Source organism: Hippoglossus stenolepis, chromosome 1, assembly GCF_022539355.2.
Source record: "Hippoglossus stenolepis isolate QCI-W04-F060 chromosome 1, HSTE1.2, whole genome shotgun sequence".
NCBI lineage: Eukaryota > Metazoa > Chordata > Actinopteri > Pleuronectiformes > Pleuronectidae > Hippoglossus > Hippoglossus stenolepis.
The window spans coordinates 1,746,165-1,773,664 of record NC_061483.1 but is presented as its reverse complement, the minus strand read 5'-3'; the positions used below and the strand labels follow the sequence as shown (position 1 = coordinate 1,773,664).

Sequence of the window (27,500 nt, the reverse complement as noted above, 5' to 3'; positions counted from 1 at the left end):
CGTAAACCATTACCTCTTTGAACGGTTCATTAAAAACTCAAAGCAGATGTTAAATAAGTGTTTGTAAAAAATGGTTCCTGTCATTTCAGGTCTTATCTCTCTGATGTTTGTTCAAGTGTTTCTGATCAGTTTGGTTTAAATTAGTTATTTGATGATATAAAAACGGGCTGAGACGTGATGATTGACAGCTGACACTGACTCCTGATTGGCAGCTGAGTCTGCTCCATCCCCTGGTCGCTGCTGCACAGACTCCAACGACGGCAGCGTTCATATCTGAGATATTTTAGTTTCATTTCTGTATAATTTGAGGAAGTGGAGACGTGTCGTCCATCTTTATTCCCAGTTTCTGCCTCAGACAGATGTGTCTCCAGCTGTGTCTCCACATCAGTAAACTGCTGCAGTGCAGTGACCAAGCCACCAGAGTGCGCTGCTGCTCCACAGCAGGTTTCTTCTTCATGTGTTGTTACCTGAGATCACGCTCACATTCACCTGTTCACTGCTGATGTCACATGACGTCACCACCGGAACGTCCACCATCAAGTCATCCTCCATCCAACCGGATGTTCCGTCATATTCCCTTCAAAATAAAAGATATACACAAAGTTTAATTAGTGAATAGTCGATAATTCATCAATCATGTTCCTTAAATATTTGTTTGATTATTTAACTAAATGTTCTGTATGAATTCCAGAAACTAAACCTGTCACTAATGATCTTTTCCAGGAGGAACCACGTCCACCTTCAGGATGTGAACTGATAATCTTCCAGTCCCAGTGATGACTGGTGTTGAACAACTGAGCTGAGACGTTTCCTGTTCACGTGAATGAAAAAGTTCTTTCATTTCCTTTATTTTGCAGCAGCGTTTCCTCTCCTCATTATTTTTATTTCATGTTACAACGTTTAAGTCATCTCCAGTTTTTAAGAGAATCTTTGTAGATTTTCAGTTTCCTGATTCTCCTGCAAAAAACTGGTTTATTCTCATGTTCGTCTCAGTGTGTTTGTACATTTGTCAGAATAAATGTCTGTAACATCAAATGAATTTTTTACATGTGCACATGACTATTCAGACATTGATTTACTGGTGTGAGATGTGAACATAAAGTTGTGCAGATCATTATTCCTCCAGCTACTCGACCTGAGCCGGAGAACTCGTTACACCTGTGTGCAGGCAGAAAGAACTTTAACCTTCAAGGGGTTTTAATGTATTTAATTCAGAGTTTTTATGTTTGTTTTTATGGAAATGTAAATGTAATGTAAACTCAAAATGAAAAAAAGCTCATTATTTAACTTGTAGGCTACATTTAGTGTCACAGGCTGACTTTCATCTGCAGTTCATTTATGGGTTGATTGTCAAAAAAAAACATACTAATCACATAAAGACACATGATGTACATACTCAGAAACACACAATTAATAAATCAAGACAGACATGTAAAGCAATGTGAGGCAACACAATAAAGAAAACATTTAAAAAGAAATCAAAAACACAAGCGGATTCAGACACAGACATATCACACAAAAGCACATAAATAATAAAACAAACTATTCATGATATTAGACAGAAAGAAGTAAAACAAGATAAATCCAGATGTAATGCAAGAACAATTCAACCCGACCAAAGAACTAAAGCTAAACCTACAGATTATTATTGTCCTTTTTTATTGTTATCAATAATCATCAATAAGTGAGTTTTCTGTCGCTTGTTTTAAATTCATTTAGAACTGTTTATTTTGAAAGGCAGTACCGGATGTGTGTGTACATCCTCTGTCTTATTTTGAAAGGCAGTAGCGGATGTGTGTACGTCCTCTGTCCCCGCTCACTTGACGGTTTGTCTCGGTGGATCTCGAACCTCCGCACCGAGCCGCTCTCACTCTGCTCGCCGCCGCTGGGTTGCGGTCTCTCGGCCATGGCCTCCATCGTCTGCCGGGTCCAGTTCCTGGAGGACTCGGACCCGTTCATCTGCACAAACTTCCCCGAACCTCGGAGACCTCCGACCGTGAAGGTGGAGGAGAACCTGCCGCTCAGCGAGCAGCTCCCCGGGATCCACAAGCTGCTGGAGGCGCCGCTGAAGGTGGGTCACACACGGAGGTACCTGCCGGGAGGAGGGTCACCGTCCTGGGCTTCATCCAGGCCGACAGAACCGAGAACCGAACCGAGAACCGAACCGAGAACAGAACCGAGAATAGAACCGAGAATAGAACCGAGAATAGAACCGAGGTTAAATGACAGAACTTTAAATAACATGAAGGAAACAACCGCTGAAGTTCGACTCGTTTCCATCTGCCCGACACCAAACTCCAGTTAAACATCAGACTTATGAATTTATCATCGCTGACTCCTTCGAGTAGAGAAGTTATTATTTATTCTTACATTTTAATTTGAGATCAATCTAATAATGTCTTTGCTTTGGTTTCTACCGTTTGGATACAGCAGGTAGAGACATTTACTGTTCATTTAATAAGACACCTGAGGACAGGGACATTTCAGGCTGGAAGCATCTGATTAAGATTCATTATGAATAGAATATAAATATGATAGAACATAAACAAGTTAAACCTGAAATGAAACATCTTGTGCAGCAGCAAATGGAAAAGTGTTATAAGAATTTGAGGGTTATATCAAGATGAAAATGTTCAGTTGATGATTATCACATTAAATGTCTCATTGTTATTTCAGTTCAGGTCTTTGCTCCTGAGTGAAGGTTTGAAACTCATCAATCACGAATGTGTTGAACCTCCTGTGTGTTTACACAATACACAAGCGTCATATCAATATACGCTAAATTGAACTTGACTTATAGTTTTGTTGATAAAAATTATACTGCGATGATAATTGAGATTGTTTTATTTTGTATCTTGATTTGTTGCCAAAAGTTCAGATACCAGACCCTCAGGTCCTCTCACTACACTGAGGTCTGGACATGTCCCCACGGTCCTGTCAGGTCTGGACTCTGAGGACAGGGACCTGAATGTTGGTGGAGCCACATTCTTCATTTTCACCTGATACACAAACTGCAACACAAACAGCAACACAACCAAACACAACCAAACACTGAGGAGCTAAAGTTTCCAGGTCAGAGAAACAAAAGGTTTTTACTCCTGTTTCACGTGAAGCTGGTTTCTCTGGATCTCTGGACTGAGGGGGGGGGGTGTCTGTGTGGTCTGCTATAGGTGTTTGGAGGACCTGCTGGGGGCCTGTGGGGGACACTTCGGGTGATTTTGTCCCTGATGCTCAAGTTACAAGAGATAGAGGAACTTTTAGAACAAGGACACCATCTTTATATTACATTAAACACTAAAGGTCTAGACTCTAGAAGGTCTGCAGCTCTGGGGACTGAAGGTCTGAAGGTGTATAGTTCTTGGGTCTCAAGGTCGAGACTCGAGAGTCCTCTTGGCTCTGGAGGACTCTACAGTTGCAATCGGAAATATTCAACCTCCCAAAGATTGTCAGGATTTACCAGGGGAAGTTTTTTTAAAGAGCCGGATTAGGATTGAAAGACTCTCAATCAGTTGAGTGATTCAGAGAAACAGTCTGATGTCATATTCATGAGTAACAGGACGTTTTGTTGATATGTCACAATTATTCAGCCCTTACATAAAACTTTTAGAACCCTCTGCTTGTTTTATGGCCTAAAGTTGAGAAAATAAAATTAGATTCAATGATAATGAGGCTTTTTGTGATGTTATCAATAACTTCAATTCCCATTCACGTCTTTTGAGGTGAAGGGGTCGAACATCACATCCGAAGCAAAGTAATGATGACAGAGTTCCCAAATGCTTCATTATGTTTTAACTCAAGATCGGAAGGTCTGGACTCTAGAGGATCTTAATGTCTAAAGGTCTAAGGTCTGAAGGTCTAGACTTGAGAGGATCTGCTGGTCTGAAGGTCTTAAGCCTAAGTGTATAGACTCTGGAGTTCTGAAGGTCTTAGGTTTGAAGTTCTGAAGGTTTGAAGGTCTCGACTCTGGAGTCCGCAGGTCTGAGGACTGAACCGTGTTCTTATCGTGTTTGGTACTTGCTGGTTGTTGGTCCGATGCAGTTTTACTCAGGTTCTGTAGTCCGGTGATGTAGTGGAGTACAAGTATAAAGTAGAGTACATGGAAATACTCGATTACAAGTACAGCAGCATTGCAGCAGTACAACATTTAAAGTCCGGAGTAATAAAATGTCCTGCAGTTTCCTTTGTGTTGGTTCTCTGAGGACGCTGCTGCAGGAAGTCCAGTTTTCCCAACAGGAAGTGAAGGCTGCTCCATGTTTCAGTGACTCAGTCATTTTTCACTTCACTCAGGCTAAAGTGCAAAGAGATAAAGTCACAGTCTGTTTTCCTGATGATGACTCAGCAGTTTGTGTTTCTGCTGCGACCTGTCGTTCTCTGACAACACTGTAATTGATCACTCTTATTAAGACGTGTTTGAGCAGAAGCTTGAGATTCTTCAGCGCAGTGAGACAAACGTCAGGCTGCGAGGCGTTCGGAGGCCGCTGGAATCAGCAGCATCAGATAAAGACCAGCGAGCGGCGGTCCCACTAGATTACATTCCTGCACCAAACCCTAATTGTTCCCACCATGCCCCGGGGCTCGACCTGCAGCCGCGGCCTCCTCTGTGGATGATGTGATAGGATCAATGCGGAGACTTGATTCTCCACACGAAGTCTCCTGCAGCGTCCCTGCTTCTCAGGACTAGTTCTCCCCCGTCATTGGCTGGTGTGGGCCGAGCGGAGGAAGAGGGTGGGACCTGTAAATATGAGATAAGGAGGATGGACGGACGGACGGATGTAACACTAACAACTGAGTGTTGATAAGAGCTGAACAGGCTTTTCCTTCTGCACGTGGGGAGCAGCAGAGACACTGAGATATAAACAGCATCCTGTACTGAGGAGGAAACTGTTAGCCTAGCTTAGCACAAAGACTGCAAGCTGAGGAAATCTGTTAGCCTAGCTTAGCACAAAGACGGTACGGGGGAAGCTTTTAGCATAGTTGAGAACGTGAATGGAAACAAGCGTAAACTTAGTTCGTTTTCTGTTTGATAAAAGTTTGGGAAAAGTTTTTTCGTGAATGAACCACATTGCTCCACGTGACATCATAACATGGAGGTGATGTCATGTGTTGGTCACTGTGTGTGTGTGTGTGTGTGTGTGTGTGTGTGTGTGTGTGTGTGTGTGTGTGTGTGTGTGTGTGTGTGTGTGTGTGTGTGTGTGTGTGTGTGTGTGTGTGTGTGTGTGTGTAAGAATGCCACTCTGCAGGTACGCCTACGCACTGAGCTCACATCAACATTGGAGTCAATCGTTCTCTGGCCTTGTTTCCACTTTCATACCTCACCATGACTCACAGCCACACGACGCTCGGCCTGCCAGGCCCAGAGGCACTACAGAAATAAATCACTGAACTCACAGTCTGACACTGTTTGTTTGTTGCTGCTCATCTCACATTGACAAGGAATCCTGAGCTGCTTTTTCAGACATGAACTGAAGTCTGGACATGTTCCTGAAAGGTTCTGGGGGTTCTGCATGTGAGAACGCAAATGTTGGAGTCCATTTTCTGGAACCTGCAGTGAGTCCATGTGAGGAAACAGCAGGACAATGTGTGGAAGCTTCCCAGTGAGCATGTGGACGTGTTGATGAGGTTTCTAACACGTGACGGACGTGAAACTGGAAGAACACAAACATCTCAGGATGAAGAAGAGGAGCCGTACACGTAGAAGACGAAGACGTCCACTTGGAAACACGAGGAGATTCCAGAGCTTCTGGTGATGAGGGCCGACGCCGGTGTGGATGAGCTGTAAACAACAACACTGATCTTTCCACAGCAGAGTTTATACGTCATGTCCGGCCTCCTGCTGCTCTACAGGCTCCGCCCCTGCTGCTCTACAGGCTCCGCCCCTCGCCTGGATGTTCCCCACATGTTCCTGTGTGAACGAGTCGGACCCGACAACCTGCTGCTGCCTAATATCTGGACATTTTCCAGAGTTCAGTAGAGTCCTCAAACAGTATGTGGTCATTCTTCCTTACTGCCAGACCGCGGTGCTTTCACACTGGATATCTCCATCGTGCGTACGTGCAGGTCGAGTAGTTCTACCAACAAAGTCACCTCTTGTTTTACTGACACATCATAATCAATGGTCCAATAATAATAATATGAATCATATTATAAATCATTCATCAGAAGATACACAGTCAGACTCAATCTCTAAAGTCCAACAGGAAAGAACCTACTGATCTCATTTGAATCTTTATTTAAAGACAGATAGACTCGACAGGTGAAAGGAATTAAACTGCTGAATAAAGAGGAACACCAGCTCGGAGTCCAGAGCCATTACTGACCTCAACCTGTGATTAAAGCACCGTGACCCCACCTTCCTCTGTTCACAGTAGAATTCCTTATTAAAATGCCGGGTACACTGACTGACACATCTGATTCATCAACGTGTGTCATCAGAGCAGAGATCACGTCACACGGTGTTTTTACAACTGAACACAGATGTGAAAACAAATGTTTTAAGATGCAGTGTGACATCACTTCCTGATCTCTTCATTATCCACAACAAACAGAAATCCAGTAAGAAATCAGAGTGAGTGGAACTTAATGTTGATGTTTTTAGTGTGAGGACGCCGTGATGACATGTGACCTGTGTGTATTTGAGTGTGGATCACTTCAGGTGTCAGGTTTAACATGTGATGTCTCTATACGTGAGCGGGTGTGATGGTGCGTTCATGGCTCTTATTTGATGTAGAAATATTGAGCTCTTCAGTCCAACAGGTTCTGGAGCTTCTGTTTATGTTTCCTCACAGCAGCTGTTTATTCTGTGGATCATTATCAGATCAGCTTCACTGTTTTAAACTGGGACTCTGCATTTATTTCATTCAGTCTCTTTATTATGAAGGTAAAATATAACACACACACTCAGTTTACATAGATTAACTGTCTCTCTCTCTGTGTCTGTCTCTGTCTCTCAGTTGGAGGAGTGCACTCTTCAGTTGTCTACTAATGGAAACTATCTGGACCTGGACTTGTCGTTGTCGGAGCAGAAATACGAGCTGGAGAGTTTCTACGAAGACGTGAAGTAAGAACAGTTTGTCTCATTCTCGTGTTTTTATTCAAGCATCAAACGTGCGTAAAACAAAAGTCTGAAATGTGTAAAGACGTCACTTCCTGTGCAGAGAGGAAACACCAGGTGAGTGTGGAGACGATGAAGAGACGGAACCTTCGTCACATCAACCAGTTAAAGTGGCCAGGTTTTTGACAGATTAGACGATGTGTGAGACAACTGTGATGTCGACACGCAGGGACTGTGCAGTCTTCTTCTTAACGTGTCACCACTCAGAAATACAACCAGAGCAAGGGAAGAGAGAAGAAGCACAAGAGGAAGAGTTTGGGCTCTGGACGTTTCCTCCAGCGGCGTCGTCCTCGTCCTCGTCCTTATCTTGACTAAGTTGCAAAGTCTTTTCCAACGTTTCCTTCACTCAACACACCTTTAACCTCCTCGTCTTCTGCTGTGGTTTAACGTCAGCGACCTGAAAATCAAACAATTAGATTCACATACGTCACATTAGCCTGTGACGAAACTGCAGCTAATCACGGTGACTGTTGCTGAGTCATGAAAACACAATGTTCAGTTTATAAAATGGATTCAGTTAAACAGTGACAAACACTTAGTCCACCAACATGAGCCGGACACACACAGACACACACAGACACACACAGACACACACAGACACACAACCCCCCACCGGACACATTGGTGATGTTCATCAGCAGCTTCTGAAAAGGCCGTGAAGAAGAAAATGCTGCTCGACCACACTCACACATGTGACACACTTCATTGGCTGTGATGTCATAGTGACAACCAGCAGGGGTGTGTGAGAACATGTCTTCCTATGAATGTGAGGACATTTTGTCCACAGCAACAAGCAGAGCAGTTTGACGGTTCAGGTTAGAATCAGGGTTAAAGATGGACGTGTGTGTGTGTGTGTGTGTGTGTGTGTGTGTGTGTGTGTGTGTGTGTGTGTGTGTGTGTGTGTGTGTGTGTGTGTGTGTGTGTGTGTGTGTGTGTGTGTGTGTGTGTGTGTGTGTGTGTGTGTGTGTGTGTGTTCCCAGCTGAGTCTCTGGCAGCTGTAAATATCTACAGGGTTTATAAATGTGGTGAACACGTCATTGGAAAGGGAACTGGAAACTGTGTGTGTTGCTTTGTGTGTGTGTGTGTAATGTTGACTAAAAAAATCTCATAATTGTTCCTTCTTTATCCTTAGACAAACACAAACTCTTACTTTCTTTCTCTCTCTCTCTCTCTCTCCCTCCTTCCCTCTCTCTCTCTCTCTTTCTCTCTCTCCTCCTTCCCCCTCTCTCTCTCTCCTTTCTCTCTTTCTCTCTTTCTGTCTTTCTCTCCCTCCTTCCTCTCTCTCTCTCTCTCTCTCTCTCTCTCTGTCTCTGTCTCTCTCTCTTTCTCTCTTTCTCTCTTTCTCTCTTTCTCTCCCTCCTTCCTCCTCTCTCTCCTCTCTCTCTCTTTCTCTCTTTCTGTCTTTCTCTCCCTCCTTCCTCCTCTCTCTCTCCCTCTGCCCCCCTCTCTCTATCATTCTTTCCATACCTCCATTCCGTCCTTCTTTCCAGACTCTGATCCCAGCAGGACTCAGTCTGTAGGTTTACGAGGAAACTGTTCTGGGATCAGTTCAGAGAGGCTCAGTCACTGATGATGATGATGATGATGATGATGATGATGATGACATCTATTGATCACCCTGTATAGGTCATGAACCCCACCTCCTCCTTGTTAGTAGATGGGACATGGACCAAACTAAAAAATCAAAGTGGATGTTAAATAAATGTGTCGTCCATCTTTATTTACAGTGAACGTTCTAAACGTCGACAGTTAGTCACAACGCAATCTTCACTGATTCGTCAGGCTCCTGTCACATGACGTCCTCCCAGAAGAAAACAACCAGCATCACCCTCAGCTCCCAGAGTAGAAACAACATGGAGAATCAATTCCAAGAGTCACGGATCCTGTTGTCTTTGCTAACAGCTGCTGTCCAGTTACATTCTGTCTTTTACAATAATACAACTGTTTACACGTGGAGGAGACCAGATGTTATTCCAGCAGTGTTTTTACACCAGTGTCCGACTTTGTGTGAATGTAGCCTGAGACCTTCTCAGTGTCGCTGAGGTTGAACCAGTTTCTCTCCACAGACTCTCACTGTCTCTCATTTGATTTTTCCACAGAAAAGGAAAGAAGCCGATTCTGATCCTGAGGACTCAGCTCTCTGTTCGTGTTCACTCCATCCTCGGTAATTATCTCCTCCTATTTCTTCTTTCCACCAGCTCGTCCCTCCTGCAGCACAGCGGTGATGAGTCAGGGGAAACTCTCGGTCAGGAGACTCTCTCTCTTCTTTCCTTCTCTCTGTCCAGTCTCTCACCACAGTGACGTGTTTCTCAGTCAGCTGCAGGTTTTCCTCAGATCGAGCAGCTTCTCAGAAAAACACAGTGTCGCGTCTGTTCAGAAAATAAAGATAAAGCTCATGGTGATCAGATTTAACAGTGAAAACGTTCCCTGAAGGTTTCTGAAACGTCACCTGACACTGAGCTGTGGTGGCGTGACGTTGGTGTAAACGCTGCTGGTCTTGTCTTAGTTTGAAAACTCCGGGGTTGTGTTTGATTCTGGACAAACAGAAACAGAGGTTGTTGTAAACAATGACGCAGACGCCAACGTTCTCCTCCTCATTCGTCGTTGCTCCAACAAAAAAAAGATCTCGTCTCTTACTTTTCACCATCGCTGTTCCTCAGTCGTATTATTTTCTGTAACTAAGCAACCAACTGCAAAGTAGTTGTCATGTGGTCACAGCCTCAATGTAGTGTTGTTTACATTCTGCACATGTTACAATAACTGTTGGTTTCTTTGGGATCATTAAGTTTTGGACTTTTGCTCCTGTTGTTCCACAGAAAGATACATGACAGAGAAGTGGATCATGTTTCTGTTGTTGCTCTTGTCAGGACTCGTCCTGCAGCAGCACGTTACTGATGAAGAGGATGAAATCTGATTCCTGCTGTTCTTCCATTCAGCTCAGTCATATATTAAATCTCGTGTTGTTTCATCCTCGGCTCTTACTTCTCCTCTGTTCAGTCAGGACAGATATCGTATCAGTGAAGCTCTGCTCACTGTGACCTCTGACCTGAGGTCAGACTGGAGGGAGCTGTTCTCTGAACCTTTGAACATCTGTTAGAACATCTGCTCTGCTGGACGGCCTCATGTTTCTATACAGAGACAGTGAACGGGGAGATCAGGACAGAACCGCCATTGTTCAGGAAATCTTCTCTTTTGAAAACTGGGTACAAAGAGTCTTTCTAAGAGAAACACTGGTTAGTTGAGGTTAGTTGAGGTTAGTTTATGTTAATGTAGGTTGTAACTATGGTTAAAGTTAGAGTGAAGTAGAGATAATGTCCTCATAAGTGATGAAGTGTGTGTGAGTGTTCAGCCCGTCCCTCTGCTCTGTGTCTCTGCTGCTGGGATCCTTGCAGACCAAACCTCAGTCTTGTGTCATGTTGTGTGTCTGTTTGTGTGTCTGTGTGTGTTTACAGCCGCTGGACACAACAGGACCAGGCAGGATTTCAGTCATTCTTGACGTTTAGTTCCTTTAAGGGTTTGAAACAATGTGAGGAAGTTTCCTGAAAAGAGACGCGTCCTGGGGGGAGCTGCTGTTCGTTAACCACACGTCCTGAAAACTTAATGAGGTTAAATCTGAACTGTTTTATGTTGAAGCTCTTTCTGACGGATCTGTTTCCTGCAGCGACATCATCAGTTTCAGAATTAAACCTGTTCTCACACTCGTCCTTCACACGACTCTGAGTCTGACCTTTGACCTCAGTGACCCCCACCCCCCCACCTCTGAGTGACAGGAAGTTACAGGGACTCATCACACAGTGTCAGTGATGATGACCCCCCCTACACACACACAAACACACACACTTACAAGATCTGAGTGTAGAGCTGAACTTCATCACAGACGTGAACATGTTCAGACGTGCAGGAGATCAGTGACTTTCACTTCGTGAGTTGAACCTTTCCTGAGAAACACTGAACATTTCCCAGAGTTCCTGCTGCAGCACTTCTCCTCCTCCCCCGCGCTGCCTGGCATGACCCAGCCCTTCCTGCTGCGGAGGGGATTTCCCAACATGCTTCCTCCTCTGAGGCGGCGCTTTGTTGTGAGGGACAGAGAAGAGGTGAAATCACAACCTCTCTCTCCTCCGCTGCCATCAGGGTCAAACTAACGTTCAGGGACGTCAGTCGACTCTGGTCACATCTGACATCATCATCCATCCTGAGTGTGTCTCCTGTGATCATGTGATCAGATCTCACCTGTGTGTGTGTGTGTGTGTCTGTGTGTGTGTGTGTGTGTGTGTGTGTTAGACCTTAGACCTGTCACAGCCTGTGTATAAAAATGAACGGTGTGATTGACAGCTAGTACCGTCCAATGGGTGCAGGTGCCAGGTGTAGTTGGGCTTGGTTTCCAACATCAGCCCGGGGCCCTTGAGCAAAGCACTGATGTGTCACCTGCAGCAGGTTCAGATTCAGCAGAAACCAGAACCATCTTATCCACCTTCACAAGTAAAACAGATCAGGAAAAGTTTGACTCCCACGATCTGACAGGAATGTAAACACAGCGCAGTGAAGCTAATGATGCGTTCACTGACCGGCAGTCGCAGTGTTTCTGTCTCGAACCTCACGTCTTGGTTCTTCTCAGCTCTCAGAGAAACGTTGTTCAGCAGCAGACAGAAAACTACAATCATGGCTGACAGCCACACGGCGTGGAGACGTCGTCCCAGCAGCACAGTGGGGGTTCTGAGCTTTTTCTCTAAATAATGTTCTCAGCTCAGTTTCAGAGTCAAATTAGCAACAATGGCACAAACAGGAAATACCACAGAGTTTATCTGGGTCACTTCCTGTCTGCAGGACAAACACAAGCATCCTTCCCTCTCTCTGTCCTTCTGTCCATCTCTCTCTCTCTCTCTCTCTCTCTCTCTCTCTCTCTCTCTCTCTCTCTCTCTCCATCCCTGTGACATCATAATGTTAAAGAAACATTCATCTCGGTCGTCAGAACTTCTGAAGCCGTTTGAAGCATCGTCCACTGTCACAGCTACGACTTGTGTTATGTCACAATCAGATTAATCAGCCGATCAGTTAGTTTCACTGCTGCTCTGGTTGACTTTACTGTTTCATCCAGTTTTAAAACTAAAAAAGAATAATGACGGATGAATCCTGAGATGATTGGATGTCTATTCTTACTGTCGACTGCCCCTCGAGCGTCGTGTCGTCTTCAGGAACAGACGTCCTGCTGCAACTTTGATCGTCAGAACTTAAAATAAGTTTGACGTGTCCATTTATTAACGTCTGAAATGTGAGCGCGATGTTATTTTCGACAAAGCTCTTATTAACAGGATGACTGACTGAACATGAATGCAACACGACTCCTCCAGCCTTCACATACACATACCTGTGTGTGTGTGTGTGTGTGTGTGTGTGTGTGTGTGTGTGTGTGTGTGTGTGTGTGTGTGTGTGTGTGTGTGTGTGTGTGTGTGTGTGTGTGTGTGTGTGTGTGTGTGTCAAGAGGGAGGAATTTCACACTCAGCTGGTGTGTGTTTGTGATCCAGGGACGTTCCCTCCTCAATCCTCTCAGCTGTTGCTGCGTTTGGCCGGCGTCTATCTTGGGTCAAAGTCTGCGGATGACTCGAGCTCAGAGAGGAAACAACAGTTCGGTGCCTCCCACCTTGAAGCTTCTGTCAGGAGGTGAATCACAGGCACCGGGGAAAGGCTGGATTCTCCTCCTGAGGGGCCCCGGGGCAAATCATGTCGTTGGAGGTCGGGGCCCCTTTTGACCCCCACTGTATGTGGCAGTGTCATTTGTCCAGACACCCATCAGTGCTCTGGAGCTGAAATGATTATTAGATCAGTGAGTGGAAAGAAAATGAATTCAATCGATAGATGATTCAGGAAAATAACTTTTGTTTTGTCCTGGTCGCAGTCGCTGTCCCCAGAAGATGGACACAGTTAAAGTTGTGGACTCAGCCATTCACCCGAGTTTTAAAAACATGTGTTTATATTTATAGTTTTGTATTGTTATCGTTCTTGTTTTTAAAATGTCAGTTTCCCAGAGTTCAGAGCGACGTCTTCAGTTTGTCCGAACAACAGTCAAAACTCAAAGAGACGCGTTGACCACAACACTCAGGCTCCGTCCACACTGATGTCCACATCACTGTTGCTATGATTTTCACCTGGCGTCCATATTCAGAGACTTCTCTTCCTGATTGGTTCTTATTGGTCACATGACTCGAACACCAGCAGTGAACACAAAGCGTTGCTAACACTTCCCGTCAGTAACAGTTCCACCTCGTCGTCCCTGCTCTGACTTTTACTATCACTGCTCCTGGTTTGAAGTATTTTCTGTAACTAAGCAACCAACCGCAGAGGAGACAATCTACTTCCTGTTTTCATCACATGACCAGTGTATGGTCACGTTTTCAGGTGTTGGTGTGGATGGAAACTTTTACTGATCGGATCTGAAATGAGGTTGATTTAGATTCAACATCTTTCTAACGTGTAACTGAGGAAATCTGTCTCTGACTCAGCGTTGGACCTTGTGGGGAAACAAGAAAACTGTGATGTCATCATTTATTTTTAGTGCTGTGAATCCACATTCAGCTTCTGTGGTGACACATGTGAACAGTGGTGAAATATTCTGGGATGGATTGTTTTCCATTCAGCTCCATCTCTTATGGTCCAGACCTTTTTTCTTGTATGACTGATGTGAAACACAGCCGCTCTTTGTCCCTCGGTGTCTCGGCTCGTCCCCGAGCTGCTGTCTGCGTCCGCCTCGGTTTCATTTAGCTCCTTGTTAAACTCTCTGTGTGTTTTCTCTCTGTAGTCTCTCTCTGTGACTGTGGAAATATCACAAACTGTCCATCTCTCATCTGTTCGGTAGTAATTTAGTTTGAAATGACAGGTCGCAGTTTCTCCCACCGAGTAATTTGAAGTGATGACACCTCTTAAACCTGCGGGAGCCTCCACACTCACTGCTGCGCTTTGAATCCTAAAGTTTCCAGCGATGCAGCAGACCAGAGGAATATTTCCAGAAGAAACGTGGAGTCTGTGGTTTCAGTGTTTCTCTCAGTGGAGACGTCACAAAAAAAAAATGCCTCCAACAACAGAGATACACAATAACGTGAATCTGAAGATCGGCCTTTGTCTCGTGAAATTGTGCTGACGAGGACATTCACTGATTCTGTGTCATCGTCCTGTGAAATATTTACTCAGTCAGTTCCACACCAGACTGAAAGCTGCTGATCGTAACTTCATGGAAACACAGATAACAGAGTGACACTGAGGGTTGATGCTTTTATTTTATCGCTTGAAATCATCCTTGTCTTTTTAGTGAAGGTTGAAGTGTTTGAATGTGATGTGTGGTCGAGGGCTGGGTCAGAGGTCAGAGGTCAGGCAGGTTCAGGACGTCGTCAGCTCAGAGGTTAGCTGAGGTCAAGCTGCGGGTGATGATGATGATGATGAAGAGTGTGCGGTCCAAAGAGATGAGACTGTTATTATGGGATGGCTATTTTGCTGGCAGCAAAGGAGAGGAACAGGGCCTCATTTATTTTTTAGGTTGCCATGACAACCATGATTTGCTGTTACATTGTGTGTGTGTGTGTGTGTGTGAGTGTCTGCTTTGATTTGTATCACGGGTTCGTTTTCTCATGAGCTGTTTGATGTGGTCTTTCCCTTTAAATTGTTTATATATTCTCAGCCTCTGATTGGACGTCAGCACAGTTTCCCTCCTCCGGTCGAAGCTTGCTGGAAGATTCTCGATGATTCCAGCTCAAATCCAAATAAACAGGAAGTAGCTGCGTCTGAGACCAAACGGTGACTGAGTCATGTTCTTAAAGTTGCCTGATTCATTTTAATGTGTCAACACAACACGTGTGTCACTGCGAGTGTTTCTCTGGTAGTTGTGTTAGTGGTGAAGTAGTTTAAACCATCCACACACACACACACACACACACACACACACACACACACACACACACACACACACACACACACACACACACACACACACACACACGCTTGGGCAGCTCTCATTAGTCAGACTTTGCATTGACTTCCATTAATTGTTGACAGTCCAACAGAACTCTCATCTCTAACCTTAAAGGGATGGTTCACTTGTCATCTATTCACCATTTTGCTGATGGAGGGGGGTGGGGGGGTGAAGTGTGAAGAGTTCACAAAACACTTCTGGAGTTTCAGGGGTGAACAGCGTTGCAGCCAAATCCAATACAAACTGCTGACCACTTCTTTAAACGTAAAAAAAACTACAGCAAAAAACATAAAATGCCTCAATTTGATTTGGCTGCAACACTGTTCACCTCTGAAACTTCTGTGAACTTTCCCTTTAACCCTAACAAGTCATGACTCCCTCTAACTTTAACCATAAGCACCAGGCTGTGGGCCCCAGGAGGTCCACTGCCTGTTGACAAGGTCAGTGTTTATCCTGGAAAACGTCCTGAAGGAATAACAAAAGTAACAAAAACGAGGACACACACAATCACACACACTCAGCAGAACCCGCAGGAGTGTCCGGAATGTGACAGCGGTTGTAGAAGCCACAGTCGTCCCCGTCCAGGCCACCGTAGGACATGTCACAGCTCTCTGTCTCCACCTGGTGTCAACCTGTGTGTCCACACCTGTAGATGATCCTCAGCTGATGAGATTGTTTGAGATCCAGTTTAAAATGAAGCCGAACACATTGAACCAGATTCACACAACATGTTTGTTAATGTGATGTTAACAGAATTATAAAACTTAACATGATGCTGTCAGACGTCAGGTCACTGTGACCTTGTGACCATCTCAGATCACACTATGATCTTTGCTCTAGCGCCACCTGCAGGACAAACTGTAAACTCAGAGCTGGATCTTTGTACAGTTTAAAGTTTTGTTCATCATTAGATTGAGAAGAGCTGAAATCGTCCGATCTGTTGTGTTTAATGTGTGACTGAGTGAATTTACAGCAGCAGCAGGTTTCTCTGATTCTGTTTGTTTCTCTCCTCCGCTCGTCTGGAATGAATGAGTGGACTTGAGGTGACTTCCTGTTTCCTGTTCTTATGTGTTTCAGAGAAACTGTACAACTCTCAGGGTCCAGAGCTCAGACGCTCTCTGTTCTCTCTCAAACAGCTTTTCCAGGTAAAACCCACAATGACATCACAACAACACATCAGCACCTGCACATCCCTTCAGAGGTTAATGATCAGTCCTCTGGAATCAATCCACCTTTCCCTTGTTCCCACAACGTGTTTCCTAACCGTGACCTGGTTGAAAGTGTAGAGCTGACGTGTCTTGTCCACAGTTTGACCGACGTGTCTCTTCTCCTCTTCTCAGGATGATAAAGACCTGGTTCCAGAGTTCGTGGCGTCTGAAGGTTTGACATGTTTCATTCAAGTTGGAGCCGAGGCCGACCACAACTATCAGAACTACATCCTGAGAGGTGAGAGTCCCTGAGACAGCTGAGGATTAAAGGGCTGCTACACCCAAAGCACACGTCCAACACGCGTCCAGCACGCGTCCAACACGCGTCCAGCACGCGCCTAGCACGCGTCTAGCACATGTGCAACACACGACTAATACTTGACCATCGTGCTTCCAACATATGTCAAACACGTCCAACACACAACCAATACGGGACTATCACGCATCCAACACGACCAGCAAATGTCCAACAGGCATCTGACAAGCGTCCAAAACATGTGACAAACACATGCCCAACTCACGCATGTCTACAAACCAATCAGAGTCAAGTACAGGTAGACTCCGCCCACGTCGGTGATGACGACAGGACGTACGCATGACAGACTAAATTCTTTAGTCCCTAAATTACAACGTGAAACCAGAACGAACCAGATCTAATGAAACTCTGGAACAAACACATGAAGCTTCAGACTCTCAGATGAGAAAAGGACCCATGTCTGTGTGTAGCTGTCTTTAACTGTGTGTCATTGTGTGTCTGTGTGTGTGGTCAGCTCTCAGTCAGATCATGCTCTTTGTGGACGGGATGAATGGAGTGATAAACCACAACGAGACGGTTCAGTGGCTCTACACTCTGACAGGAAGTCTGGTGAGTCTGTCCTCTTCTTTTAATCACTCTGTCTCCGTCAGATCAGGATTATTGAAAAAGTCAGAGAAGATGAACAGTTTTAAAGTTTTACAGTTTGAAGCAGCAGTGACGAAGATGCAGGATGAGTCGGTGTGTTGAAGCTGTGACGCCACCTGCTGGACAATAAGTGAACATGTTTCTCCTCAGTCTCGTCTGGTGGTGAAAACGTCTCTGAAGCTTCTCATCGTGTTTGTGGAATATTCAGAGTCCAACAGTCCTCTGCTGATCAACGCTGTGAACACGGTGGACACACGCAGGGGTACACACACACACACACACACACACACACACACACAGTGTTGACCTGCAGTGAAACTTGTAATCATGTGACATCGCAGGATATGAAACGTGAATATATATATTTGTGTGTGTTGTAGGTGTGAAGTCGTGGAGTTATGTGATGGAGGTTCTGGAGGAGAGAAACGGCTCCGACACTGAGCTGCTCATGTTCACCATGACGCTCATCAACAAGGTAAAGAAACAGAAAACCAGTTTTAAACAATCACTCAACACGGCGAATATACAGTCCAGTCAGGATGTGGAACAATATCTGGATGCTCTGAGCTATGAGCTGTATTAATGTGTGTGTGTGTGTGTGTGTGTGTGTGTGTGTGTGTGTGTGTGTGTGCGTGTGCGTGTCAGACTCTGGCAGTACTCCCTGATCAGGACTCGTTCTACGACCTCACAGACAGTCTGGAGCAGCTGGGGATGGAGAACATCATCCACAAACACATGAACAACAAGACGACGGAGACCGACCTGCGAGCTCAGTTCACTGTGTACGAGGTAGACACACACAACACACAACACAACACACATCAGACACACAACAACAGACATCATCTGATCTCTGGTCAGGAAACACGAAGCCTCCAGTTGAACAGTGAAACTGTGTGTGTGTGTGTGTGTGTGTGTGTGTGTGTGTGTGTGTGTGTGTGTTGCAGACAGCTCTGAGAAACGAGGACGGTGAGGTCGACGACTCCGCCCCTCACCTTCGTAAGGAAAGAAGAAAGATGGCCTCCAGCGATCAGGAGGGACGGAAGAGCCGCCGCTCGTCCAGTCAAAACCTCCCCGACCTCCTGTCTTCCTCTGCAGGCTCCTCCCCCTCCACCTCACCCATCCCCCCTGTCTTCTCACCCTCCACCGCAAACACCCCCTCTCCCCCACCATCTCCTCCGCCTCTTCCTGCAGCCCCACGGCGGGACTCGGCAGCAGGACCTCGTCTCCGTTCACCTCCGAGACCGACAGTCCCACCTCCAGTCCGTCTGGGTCTCAGAGAGGGTCTCCACTGCCCCCCCATACCGCCGCCAATGGCACCATGACCACAGAGCAGGACACCAAGACGCCATTGAGCCCGTAAGTGAATGAAGTGAGATATTTGTATTCCCCCCCCCGTCTCTCTTATTCTCTGTAAATCAAATTTCTCTGGGTTTCTGTGGTGTTTCCAAATGTTTCTGACCATAGACTGTAAATAAAGATGGACGATATGAAAGCTCCTGCCCCCTGGTGGCTGGCTGCAATATAGGTCAACAACCCCATGGCTTTAATAAGTTATTTGATTTTATGAAAACAGGCCAAGATATTGTGATTGACAGCAGAGACTGACTCGTGATTGGTCGAGCGTGTGTATAGGCGGGTCCTTGATACTGCATCACCACAAGGTGGCAGAATCTGAATCCAAGACGTTTTGATTTCATTTGTGGATAGTGGGAGGAAGTGGAGACATGAAGTCCAACTTTATTCATAGTTTGTTTTTGACTAAACAACAAAACCACTAATCAAGTAAATAATCTGCAGACTAATCTATCTATAATTGCAGCTGATCTAATGTGGGATCTGGTCCTGGTTCTTCTTGTTGTGTTTGACCTGGTGTGGGTTCTCTGTCTCTGGTTTAACCACTGGTGTCCCCCCCCCCCTGCTGCGGTGTGTCTGGACCACTAGGAGTCGCTCTTTCCTCAGCCACCACATGTCGGCTCTGGGTCTGAGCAGGAGGTCCCGGCTATTCTCCAAAACCAGCTCCATCTCTGAGGAGCCTTCAGCGGCCGGCAGGTCTGTAACTGAGACTGACCTCAGAGCAGCTGTGGAAACATCACTAACACCCTGATGTGTGTTTGTCTGAAGTGTCTCCTGCAGGCTTCAGTTTACATTACAGCCACCTGAGGGTGGCGCTAGAGGACAGTTCTGTGGGTCATTAAATTAAAGGATTAATCCTCTGGAGAGTTGGAGTAAAGTGCAGCAGCTCAGTGATGAATCTGTTGCTGTTCAGCTGTCCACATACATGTTCTGAATTTCAGCATCAGAAAAGTACACAAAGTAAACAGTTCACATGAGTCACACTGACCAGTCATTGGCTGAGGTGATGACCTCTGACCTCAGAGCACAGGACGTCCCCTCAGGTAGCTGCAGTCAGATTCATGTTTTTCTGTCTTTCTGAAGACACAGTCTGAAACCTGAAGGACACTGACAACTGATAATTATATAAGGTCCCCGCAAAGACAAAAGTCAAACTCACACACACACACATGCAGCAGCAGCAGCAGTTGGGTGATTTGTCAGAAAGTCTTTCTCCCCATACTTGACCATTCATGAATTTAATCTGTGTCTGTGTGTGTCTGTGTGTGTGTGTGTCTGTGTGTCTGTGTGTCTGTGTGTGTGTGCAGCAGCTCGTCCTCCACAGACGTCGTCTTTCAGGAGAAGTCGTCCCAGTTGAATCCAGAGCAGTCGAGCACCAAGACGGAGACTAAGAGCGGATTCAAGTGAGTGAAACAGGAAGTGGGCTGTGCTGGGATGTGTGGTAACCATGGTAACCACAATGCTGCAGATGGACGATCACAGTTTTATATTTTCAGATGTAGATCAACATGACTAAAGTGACAGTGTTTTATTCTGGATTTTCACAAATGTTCCGGTTACGTCTCTGTAATAATTCAACTGTGATGTGGAAACATCTGGATCATTTCTTGGTTATCTGGTCGATGTCTGGATTATTTTATCGTGGTTCATTTCTGGTTTATTTCTGGATCATTTTTTGGATCCTCTGTTCATAATGTCACGGTGATGTTTGTTCTGGAACATTTCTTTATCTCTGGATCGTCTCTGGGTTTTATGTTTTTAATTTAAATTTATTCATCATCTCCATCTTTTCTTGATCTTGTGTTTTCTCAATTTTCTGCATCATTTTTGAAACTTTTCTGGTTCTGGATCTTGTTCGTAAAATATATATTTTTTCTTCTGGATTATCTCTTTGGTTTGTATCCGACAAACTGCTGCTGACTGTCTCTCTCTCTCTCTCTCTCTCTCTCTCTCTCTCTCTCTCTCTCTCTCTGTCTCTCTCTCTCTCTCTCTCTCTCTCTCTCTCTCTCTCTCTCTCTCTCTCTCTCTCTCTCTCTCTCTCTCTCTCTCTCTCTCTCTCTCTCTCTCTCTCTCTCTCTCTCTCTCTCTCTCTCTCTCTCTCTCTCTCTCTCCCTCTCTCCATTACCACGTCATGACTCTCACCCCGCTCTTGCTCTTTCTCTCTCCATTATAATATTATATTGTTTTGTCTGTTGCTCTAATCCTTCTCTGTCTCTCTCTTTGTTTTCCTCCTCCCTCGTCTTTTCTCTTCTTCTCCTCCCTCGTTCCTCCCCCAGCTCTGGGGAGTCTGACGGGCTCTTCTGGTGAGTACACGTACCCCCCTTCACAGACCTGCCATCAGGTTTTGTGTCGTAGCAGCTGAGGATGATGGGAAACCTGTTGGTGCGTGTGTGTGTGTGTTGTTCAGCTCTGTGTTGTGTCTCTGCAGCTCAGATGACTGTAATGTAAAACAGGACAAGCCGGTTCTAAAGAGGTTTGAGTAAGTACTGCTGCAGCCCCACTGCATGCTGGGAGCTGGAGGGTGGTCGGCCGGGCTCTGCTGCATTTGTTGGTGCCTCGCAGTGTGTTTGTGTGTCTGTGTGTTGTTGCAGTCTGGGTTGTGGTAATCTGTTTTCCAGTTAAATGTAAAAAGAAGATGCAGGTCTGGATCTGTTGTGGTTCAGATCAGAACAAGTGACTGTGATTGTTGTGAAGCTTCTAAACACAGACATGAAGTCCAGATGTTTCATTAGAGAACAGAGAGCAGCAGCAGCTCTGTGCTCCCTCACACCTGGACCAGGTCTAACTGTAACACAGCTGTACACAACTGTCACACATGTTTAAGTTTGACAGTGAATCTTCCATGTGAAAACTGAAGGAGTATATGTGTGTGTGTGTGTGTGTTGCTGGTGGCGGGGCTGATCCTCGGATGTTTTCTAATCCGCCTGCAGCTGGTTTGGTTTTGACGTGAAGTATAAAAATGAAGCTGGTGATGATTATTTGACGTGCTTCCTTCACATGTCGTCTGTACGTGTTGTTCGTCTGTAGTTTGTCATCTTCAGCATGTTCAGACTCAAACCGTCAGCGTGTGGGTCACTTTAGGACTTCGCTCCTCTGTGAACAGTGGTTCTTACTGAAGATGGGACAGATATAGTGTCATCTAGTGGTGAAGGTGCAGATTACACATAATACTGTCAGTTTCTGGGGTTCAATGTGTTTCTGCAGTTTGAGTCTGAACATGAGATTTAATGATAAAAATAAAAAGTGAAATGTTCTGCTTCAGTGTTCAGGACGATCGTTTCTATCTTATAATTAAAAACCTAATCAATGAAGTGATCAATTCATTTTGAAGCTGAAAGTCAAACACATCAGAACGTTCTGCTGTGTGTCGGCCATGTTGACTCTATCTCACCCCCACAGAGGTAACTTCCTGCGCAGCCTGGCCGCGACGCAGTGGGAGAAGAAGAGAAGAAGTAAACACTTCAGCCAGTCCAGGCTGTCCTCGTCTGATGACATCATAACCCCGAGCTTTCGGCCCGCGGAGGAGGAGGAGGGGGGAGGGGCCGCAGAGCCGTCACGTCACGGTCAGGAAACAGAAATATACATTTACCTCCAAAGAAACATTACAACACTGTGACATGTTCGTGTTGTTGCAGATTCCAGCAGCTCGGACGCAAACGGACACTCAGACTCGCAGAATGACCCCGGTAAGGATCTCATTACCCACAAGCCTCTGCTCAGGGTCCCTGACTGTGAGAGTCAGGCCTCTGATCTGACCCCTAATCAGCTGCTCAGCTCATACATAGACTAACTGAATCTCCAGTGTAGACTGTAGGTCATCTTTAGCCCTGAGTGGTGTATTGCCTCCTGTCTGGAGCCTGACAGTCAAGACCAGGGACGTGGTCCTCTTGTCCTCAGTGAAGACGGACAGTGAATGAAAGTCATAACGAGTCATTAATTAGTGTGTGTGACAGTAAACTGTGTGTTATGTGTCTACCTGTGCAGATGCCTCTGTGCAGCGTCCGTGCAGCACGCTCTCCAATGACAAGAAGTTCCTGCTGGACATGCTCTACTCTAAGACTGCTGCCTCAGTGCCGCTGAGCCCGACCGCTGCCACCGCCGCTGACACCAGCGAGGAGACAGTGAGCGTCCAGGCTGGTGAGAGAGCACATGATTCTACACTGCAGCTTCAGCTCGAGTGAACAACTGATCAAACTGTCGAGTTCAGCAAAACACGTTTAAATATGCTGAAGCAGATTCTTGTGTTTCACTGAGAGTTACTTTGTCATTTAATCAGGAGTTAGTCGTCATCCACAGTTTACTACATCACAGCTCAGGTTCGGACTGAGACCCTCTTTATTTAAAGGACCTCGTGACCTCTGACCTCTGGGAGGTGGACGTCATGGAGCGACTCAGACATCGAATAAAAATCTGTAGCTTTACTTTTTCACCTGTGAATTTTCCTCAACTCTTCTGGAAACCGAGGCCGAGTGAGACGTCTGTTGTGTTTCCCTCCTCTCAGGTGGAGCAGACCATGGCGGTCGGGGGCGTGTGCTGGAGCGTCTGTCCAGCTTCACGTCGCGCTCAGTGGAGCCGCCTGCAGCCTCCGAGAGCAGCGCCTCCCGCAGGGCGGAGCTGGAGGGGCTGGAAGGATCCGCCCAGGCAGCGCTGGCTCGACTGGCTGAAGAACGACAGGTCAGAGTGAAGCTCTGTGCACGGGACACGTGTGTCTCCACATGACGTCATGTGACTCGGGATGAAACCTGACATGGGAAAACATTTATTCACTCCTTCATATAAACTGTGTAAACGTGTCGCCATCAGAACCGTTTGGTCCGGCAGCAGAGCAGCGTCGACGTGGAGGGCCCCGCCCGCCGCCTGGAGACCACCCAGATGACCCCGCTGGGCGCCGGGGGCCCGTCCGACGCCTGGGACCAGCTGCAGCCGAGCGCCGCCGCCCTGCGCATCAAAGACCTGGACTTCTCCGACCTGCTGGACGAGGAGGACATCGACGTGTTGGACATGGACACGCTCGACTCCACCTCCGCCTGCTTCTCTGGCATCCCTCCCCACCCTCCTCCCCAGGCATGGCTCCCCTCCTCCTCCTCCCCCGCCTCCACCACCTGGGGGCATGGCTCCACCCCCACCACCTCCCCCTCCTCCAGGTGCTCCTCCTCCCCCCTCGTCCTCGGCGGGGTCCTCTCAGAAGAAGAAGACGGTGAAGTTGTTCTGGAGGGAGCTGAAGCAGGCGGACAAGCCTGAGAAGTGTCGTTTCGGCCGGGGGACGGTGTGGGCGTCTCTCGACAAGGTAGCGGTGGACACCGCCCGCCTCGAGCACCTGTTTGAGTCGAAAGCCAAGGAGCTCCACGTCACCAAGGTAACCAGGCCTGGTCCTGATTTAGATTTTTCTAAATGATAAATTTAATTAGACTGATTTCACATTTCATGGTGCTCACTGAGTGTGAACGCTGGAGTAGCCGCAGGGACATTTTAACACCACGTGTCTGAATGTGCAGAAAGCACCCGAGACCAAAAGGTCTGAGATTCTGGTTCTGGACTCGAAGAGAAGCAACGCCATCAACATCGGTATGACCGTGCTGCCGGCCGTCCACGTCATCAAGACCGCCATCCTCAACTTTGACGAGTTCGCCATCAGCAAGGAGGGAATAGAGGTAACGATCACTTCCTGTCTGAGTCTATGGCGACTGTGTTAGAGGTGAAAGGTCACTGAACCCCACCCCCCACCCATGTTGAGCAGAAGATCCTGACCATGACCCCCACGGACGAGGAGAAGCAGAAGATCCAGGAAGCTCAGCAGGCCAATCCTGACGTCCCGCTGGGCACGGCCGAGCAGTTCCTGTTCAGCCTGGCCTCCATCAGCGCCCTGACCCCCCGACTGCAGCTGTGGGCCTTTAAACTCAACTACGAGGCTCTGGAGAAGGTAACACACACACACACACACACACACACACACACACACACACACACACACACTCACACTCACACACACACACTCACAGCAGCTTCACGTGATTATTGATATGTGGGGTAACATGACATCATGCTGTGAATCAATCGGTCAAACTGAGGTCATGTGACCCAGATGACGACTGATGGTCAATATTAACATGTGACTGTGTCGCCCCCTGCAGGAGATCGCAGAGCCGCTGTTTGACCTGAAGCTGGGCATGGAGCAGCTGGCGTCCAATCAGACCTTCAGGAGGATCTTGGCGACGCTGCTCGCCATCGGAAACTTTCTCAACAGCTCCAGCGTAAGAACACGAAGTCTCATCCACACGTGTGATTCACTAGTTCTTCATGTGAGGTCAAAGATCAGCAGACGTTTTGTGAAGGATCAGTTTTCTCTGTCCTCTCGTCTGTCCCACATTTTTCTTTCATTCAGACGTAGAGCAATGCATGATGGTTAGTGACCAGCAGTTGTACACTACTTTCACAGTGCATTGTGGGAAACTGAGTCCACTGTATAATAACCCTCAGAATGAGCTGTTTGATGATGTCATGAAGTGTGTGTAAATCATCACATGTTGGATATGACAGAGAGAGAGAGGAACACATAACTGGTGCACACACATATCACACAGACACACACATATCACACAGACACACACACACACACACACACACACACATATCACACACACATATCACACAGACACACACACACACATAACACACACACACATCACACACACACATCACACACACATATAACACACACACATATATCACACACACATATATCACACAGACATACACACATCTCACTTACATGTCACACACATATCACAGATCAGTGTCTAATCTGTTTGAAGAGACAACAGTGGTTATCTGTGATCACAACCTGTGTGTGTGTGTGTGTGTGTGTGTGTGTGTGTGTGTGTGTGTGTGTGTGTGTGTGTGTGTGTGTGTGTGTGTGTGTGTGTGTGTGTGTGTGTGTGTGTGTGTGTGTGTGTGTGTGTGTGTGTGTCTCCAGGCTAAAGGCTTCGAGCTGGGTTACCTGGAGAAGGTGGTGGAGGTGAAGGACACAGTTCACCGTCAGTCTCTGCTCCATCACACCTGCAGCCTGGTGGTGGAAAATTACCCAGAATCCTCTGACGTCTACTCGGAGGTTCCTGCCATCACTCGCTCTGCCAAGGTACCGCTCTGGGTCATGTGTTAGCTTGTAGCTCTGTGATGAGGTTTAGTTCCTTCAGGTTGTGACAAGGGAGTGTTTCTGCAGGTGGACTTCGAGCTGCTCGCCGAGAACCTGGTGCAGCTGGAGAGACGCTGCAAAGCATCATGGGACAACTTGAAGGTGGTCGCCAAACACGAGACGAAGGCGGTTCTGAAGAACAAGTTGACGGACTTCCTGAAGGACTGTACACAAAGGATCATCATCCTGAAGGTGGTGCACCGCAGGGTCATTAACAGGTACTACACACACACACACACACACACACACACACACACACACACACCGTATACACACATTAATGTATACACACACGTGCACTTTATACACGCACACAATTACACACTGGCGGACACACACACTGAATACAATGTGTTCACATACAATACACAGATGTGAACGTGTGTGTGTGTGTGTGTGTGTGTGTGTCAGGTTCCACTCCTTCCTGCTGTTCCTGGGTCAGCCGTCGTCATCGATCAGAGACATCAAGGTCACGAGCTTCTGTCGCATCATCAGCGAGTTCGCTCTCGAGTATCGCACGACCAGAGAGCGAGTCCTCACCCTGAAACGAAAACGAGCCACTCACCGAGAGAGAACCAAGACCAGAGGCAAGATGATCACCGAGGTAACGACCCCCTGACCCCGCCGCACACGGGGGGGGTCAGAGGTCACAACACAACGACACTCAGAGCTGCTCCATTCTTCTCTGGTTATTTTGAATGTGTTTGACCCCAACTCAACAGTTCTTCATCCTCCTCCTCATCTTTGTTTTTCTCCTCTTCCTCCTCCTCTTCCTCTTAGACGGAGAAGTTCTCGGGGGCGGTGCCTCGCCCGGACAGTCCCTCCCACGTCTCCATGTCGACGGAGGCGGAGTTAGCTCAGGAGGAGGAGCATGAGAACATGAAGAACCTGTTGGTCAGCAGCGACGCCAGTCTGAGTGTCGACCCGAGAGGCCTGAGGCGCTCCAGAGCCGTCCGCAGTAAGACAGTCCTGAGCACTGAGTTACTTTGAGGAACTGAGGAACACACTGCATTATAGGCCATAAACCTCTCCTCCTCCATGTTAGCAGATGGGACATGGACACCCCCCCCCAAAAGATGGTTTCTGTCATTTCTGGTCTTATCACGCTGATGTTAAAGTTTTAATTAGTTATTTGATGATATATAAACTGGCTGAGACATTATGGCTTAATTTCTGGAGGAAGTGGAGATGTGTCATCATTCTTTTTTTACAGTCAAACAATAAATTAATTCATCAAGAAAATAATCTACAGACAAACTTTGACCCCCAATGATTCGGCGTTCGTATCAGAGCTGTCATCCATCTTTATTTATAGTCAGTGATCAGTGAACGTGAGACGTCTCAGACCTTCTTCGCAGTACAGACAGATTTAGTCTTTATCTGAACATCTTGGTCTCTGTCCTTGTTCTGGGTTAAGTTCTGGTTCTGGTCTACAGGTCTGGGCAGGGTGAGTCCGAGTCTGATGTCTGTAGCCAGAGACGACGGGACCAGCTCCCAGGACGACGCCACAGACGAAATCATGGACCGACTCGTCAAATCCGTTACTCAGAATCCCTCAGACAGAGCATCAAGCCCCAAGACACGGAGTCGCTCCCGACTCAACAGGAAGTCATGTAAGTACAGAGAAATGTTGTAATGTTCCTTTAAGGTCAGATGTGAGCAGACGTCGGGGGTTTGCATCTTCAGAAGGTCGTGACCCCGCGACCTCGCCGCCTCGGTCTGGTTCAGACTCTGTTGAGACACAACAGCAGCTCTGTGTCCAAAACATCCTCGTT

At 46.7% G+C, this 27,500-nt stretch overlaps 1 protein-coding gene across 1 annotated transcript in view; it reads left to right on the top strand.

The window, feature by feature from the left end:
- Positions 1-1,811: 1,811 nt before the first annotated feature.
- fhod1 (formin homology 2 domain containing 1) overlaps positions 1,812-27,500 on the top strand; it is a 27,430-nt gene continuing 1,741 nt past the window's right edge. Inside the window, 29 exon segments of the mRNA XM_035185166.2 lie at positions 1,812-2,071; positions 6,951-7,057; positions 9,211-9,275; positions 16,146-16,213; positions 16,409-16,514; positions 17,047-17,141; positions 17,328-17,439; positions 17,558-17,652; positions 17,823-17,966; positions 18,125-18,313; positions 18,316-18,536; positions 19,122-19,229; positions 19,844-19,936; positions 20,810-20,836; positions 20,962-21,012; positions 21,933-22,096; positions 22,169-22,219; positions 22,518-22,670; positions 23,035-23,207; positions 23,337-23,599; positions 23,601-23,889; positions 24,029-24,184; positions 24,271-24,453; positions 24,665-24,784; positions 25,507-25,668; positions 25,753-25,943; positions 26,137-26,329; positions 26,506-26,683; positions 27,162-27,338. Of these exon segments, the coding sequence (XP_035041057.2) occupies positions 1,907-2,071; positions 6,951-7,057; positions 9,211-9,275; positions 16,146-16,213; positions 16,409-16,514; positions 17,047-17,141; positions 17,328-17,439; positions 17,558-17,652; positions 17,823-17,966; positions 18,125-18,313; positions 18,316-18,536; positions 19,122-19,229; positions 19,844-19,936; positions 20,810-20,836; positions 20,962-21,012; positions 21,933-22,096; positions 22,169-22,219; positions 22,518-22,670; positions 23,035-23,207; positions 23,337-23,599; positions 23,601-23,889; positions 24,029-24,184; positions 24,271-24,453; positions 24,665-24,784; positions 25,507-25,668; positions 25,753-25,943; positions 26,137-26,329; positions 26,506-26,683; positions 27,162-27,338 (4,099 nt within the window). The 5' untranslated portion in view covers positions 1,812-1,906.